The sequence below is a fragment of the Vicia villosa genome, unplaced genomic scaffold, assembly GCF_029867415.1.
Source record: "Vicia villosa cultivar HV-30 ecotype Madison, WI unplaced genomic scaffold, Vvil1.0 ctg.001758F_1_1, whole genome shotgun sequence".
NCBI classification, from domain to species: Eukaryota; Viridiplantae; Streptophyta; class Magnoliopsida; order Fabales; family Fabaceae; genus Vicia; species Vicia villosa.
Genome location: NW_026705718.1, coordinates 107,858 through 110,000, shown reverse-complemented (window position 1 = coordinate 110,000; position 2,143 = coordinate 107,858). Strand labels below are relative to the sequence as shown.

Sequence of the window (2,143 nt, the reverse complement as noted above, 5' to 3'; positions counted from 1 at the left end):
AAGGCCTGATTGTAGAGCTGGTCTGAGATCTCATTAAGTGTTGGGCTCACTCTGGGTAGCAATTCTTTAAACATCTCAATTTTCATCATTTGATCTCTGTGCGTAAGCATTTGTTTGAATTTCTATGACCATCAAACGGTGAAAATATATGTTGTTTGTTGAAATCGATAAGTTTTGATGGCTGATGTAATAATTTCTTGTTTCTGTTTATTGTTTTGTGTATTCTGGTTTTTATCTGACTCAAGAAACAAGCATTTATAATATATTGCAGATGGATGCGCACAGCTCGGGGAACAGTCAAATAATTGAAATCAGTGTAGATCTTAATGATCCAGGAAGGAAGATTTGTGGGGAAGCACCATGTGGATTCTTAGATGCTGGATCCATCTCTCTGGATTCCAAAGAACGTTCAACTTCCATGCGGAAGCTTTTGACGGCGGTGATCCTGTGCGTCATTTTCATGACCGTTGAACTAGTTGGTGGTATCAAAGCAAACAGTCTTGCAATATTGACTGATGCAGCGCATCTTCTTTCTGATGTTGCAGCGTTTGCCATCTCCTTGTTTTCTTTATGGGCTGCGGGATGGGAAGCTACTCCTCGTCAATCGTACGGGTTTTATAGAATAGAGATTCTCGGTGCTTTGGTTTCTATCCAATTGATATGGCTGCTTGCTGGGATTATTGTATACGAAGCCATAGATAGACTCATTACTGGTTCTAAAAATGTGGACGGGTTTATAATGTTTCTAGTCGCTGCATTTGGTCTTGTGGTTAACATAATTATGGCCGTGTTATTAGGTCATGATCACGGTCACGGCCACGGTCATGGTCATGGTCACGATCATGGCCATGACCATGGACACAGTCATCATGGCCACAGTCACGGACTTACAGTTTCTACTCATGATCTTACAAAAGACGAGCACCATCATCATACTCACGACAATGACACTCACCATGACGATGAAAATCATTCAAAAGATCAACACAATCATAGTCACGGAGATCACATTCACCATCACACCGAAGAAGGTGTTACCGAACCACTTCTTGCCGAATCAAAAGACAAGCCCAAGAAGAAGAGAAACATAAACGTGCAGGGCGCTTATCTCCACGTACTCGGTGACTCCATCCAAAGTATCGGAGTAATGATTGGAGGAGCAGTGATATGGTATAAACCAGAATGGAAAATAGTCGATTTAATTTGCACTCTCATCTTTTCAGTAATTGTTTTAGGGACAACAATCAACATGTTGCGAAACATTTTGGAAGTTCTAATGGAAAGCACACCTCGAGAGATCGATGCTACTCAGCTTGAGAGAGGGATATTAGATATTGAAGAAGTAGTGGCTGTTCATGAGCTGCACATTTGGGCCATTACAGTTGGGAAGATTTTATTAGCATGTCATGTTAAAATCAACCGCGATGCTGACGCAGACGTGGTGTTGGACAAAGTTGTAGACTACATCAAAAGGGTTTATAACATCAGTCATGTAACTATACAGATAGAGCGCTAGTTTTATTCCCTTGTTTTTTCTATTGATTGTTATGATGACAGGAATTTTCAGGTTAGACTAGTTGCTACTATTGTGTTTCAGGAACTCAATTCTCTTCATGACAATAATAATACTTCCTTACTCTTATTACTACTTGTTTAAGAGTGTGGATTGAGCATTGCTTATTTGCATGCCAAATTTTTTCATCCATGTGATCTTATTGTTAAATGCTTCATGGCCACTTGGTTTTTTTTCCACCTTCTTGATTTGCAGGTGTTCTGGTCCCAAAACAGGCCCAAATATCATTCCACAAGCTGCCAGGAGGTTTGGAACCCAATTCATAAACTTCCAAGTTCTAATAGAAATTTGTTGATTAGCATACATATTCTATGATTCATGGATACCGGAAATAAGACACTGACACATCCATATATTGACACTGGTACTAATTTGAAAAAACGTAATCACAAATGTCAGGATCAGTTTCAGACAAAAATACTGATGCTTTTTTTTTAAGCGTCGGTGTTACAAACTACACATTTTTAGAAACAAAATACAGCACAGGTATGCTATCTTTTAGAATATTCCCCTCATACTTTGATCATTGACTTACTCGTGGAAGTCTCTATCGATGTTTGTCAGGCATAA

The 2,143-nt window shown here is 39.2% G+C and overlaps 1 protein-coding gene across 6 annotated transcripts in view; it reads left to right on the top strand.

Moving 5' to 3' along the window:
* LOC131636486 (metal tolerance protein 1-like) overlaps positions 1–1,642 on the top strand; it is a 2,939-nt gene extending 1,297 nt beyond the window's left edge. For 4 of the 6 annotated variants that reach the window (XM_058907099.1, XM_058907101.1, XM_058907103.1 and 1 more), the window contains exon 2: positions 272–1,642. In XM_058907099.1, coding sequence (XP_058763082.1) covers positions 272–1,516 — 1,245 coding nt within the window. In that variant the 3' untranslated portion in view covers positions 1,517–1,642. Of the gene's footprint in view, positions 187–271 lie in introns of all 6 variants that reach the window. The other 2 variants (XM_058907102.1, XM_058907098.1) reach the window with 2 other exon arrangements.
* The last annotated feature ends 501 nt before the right edge of the window (positions 1,643–2,143 follow it).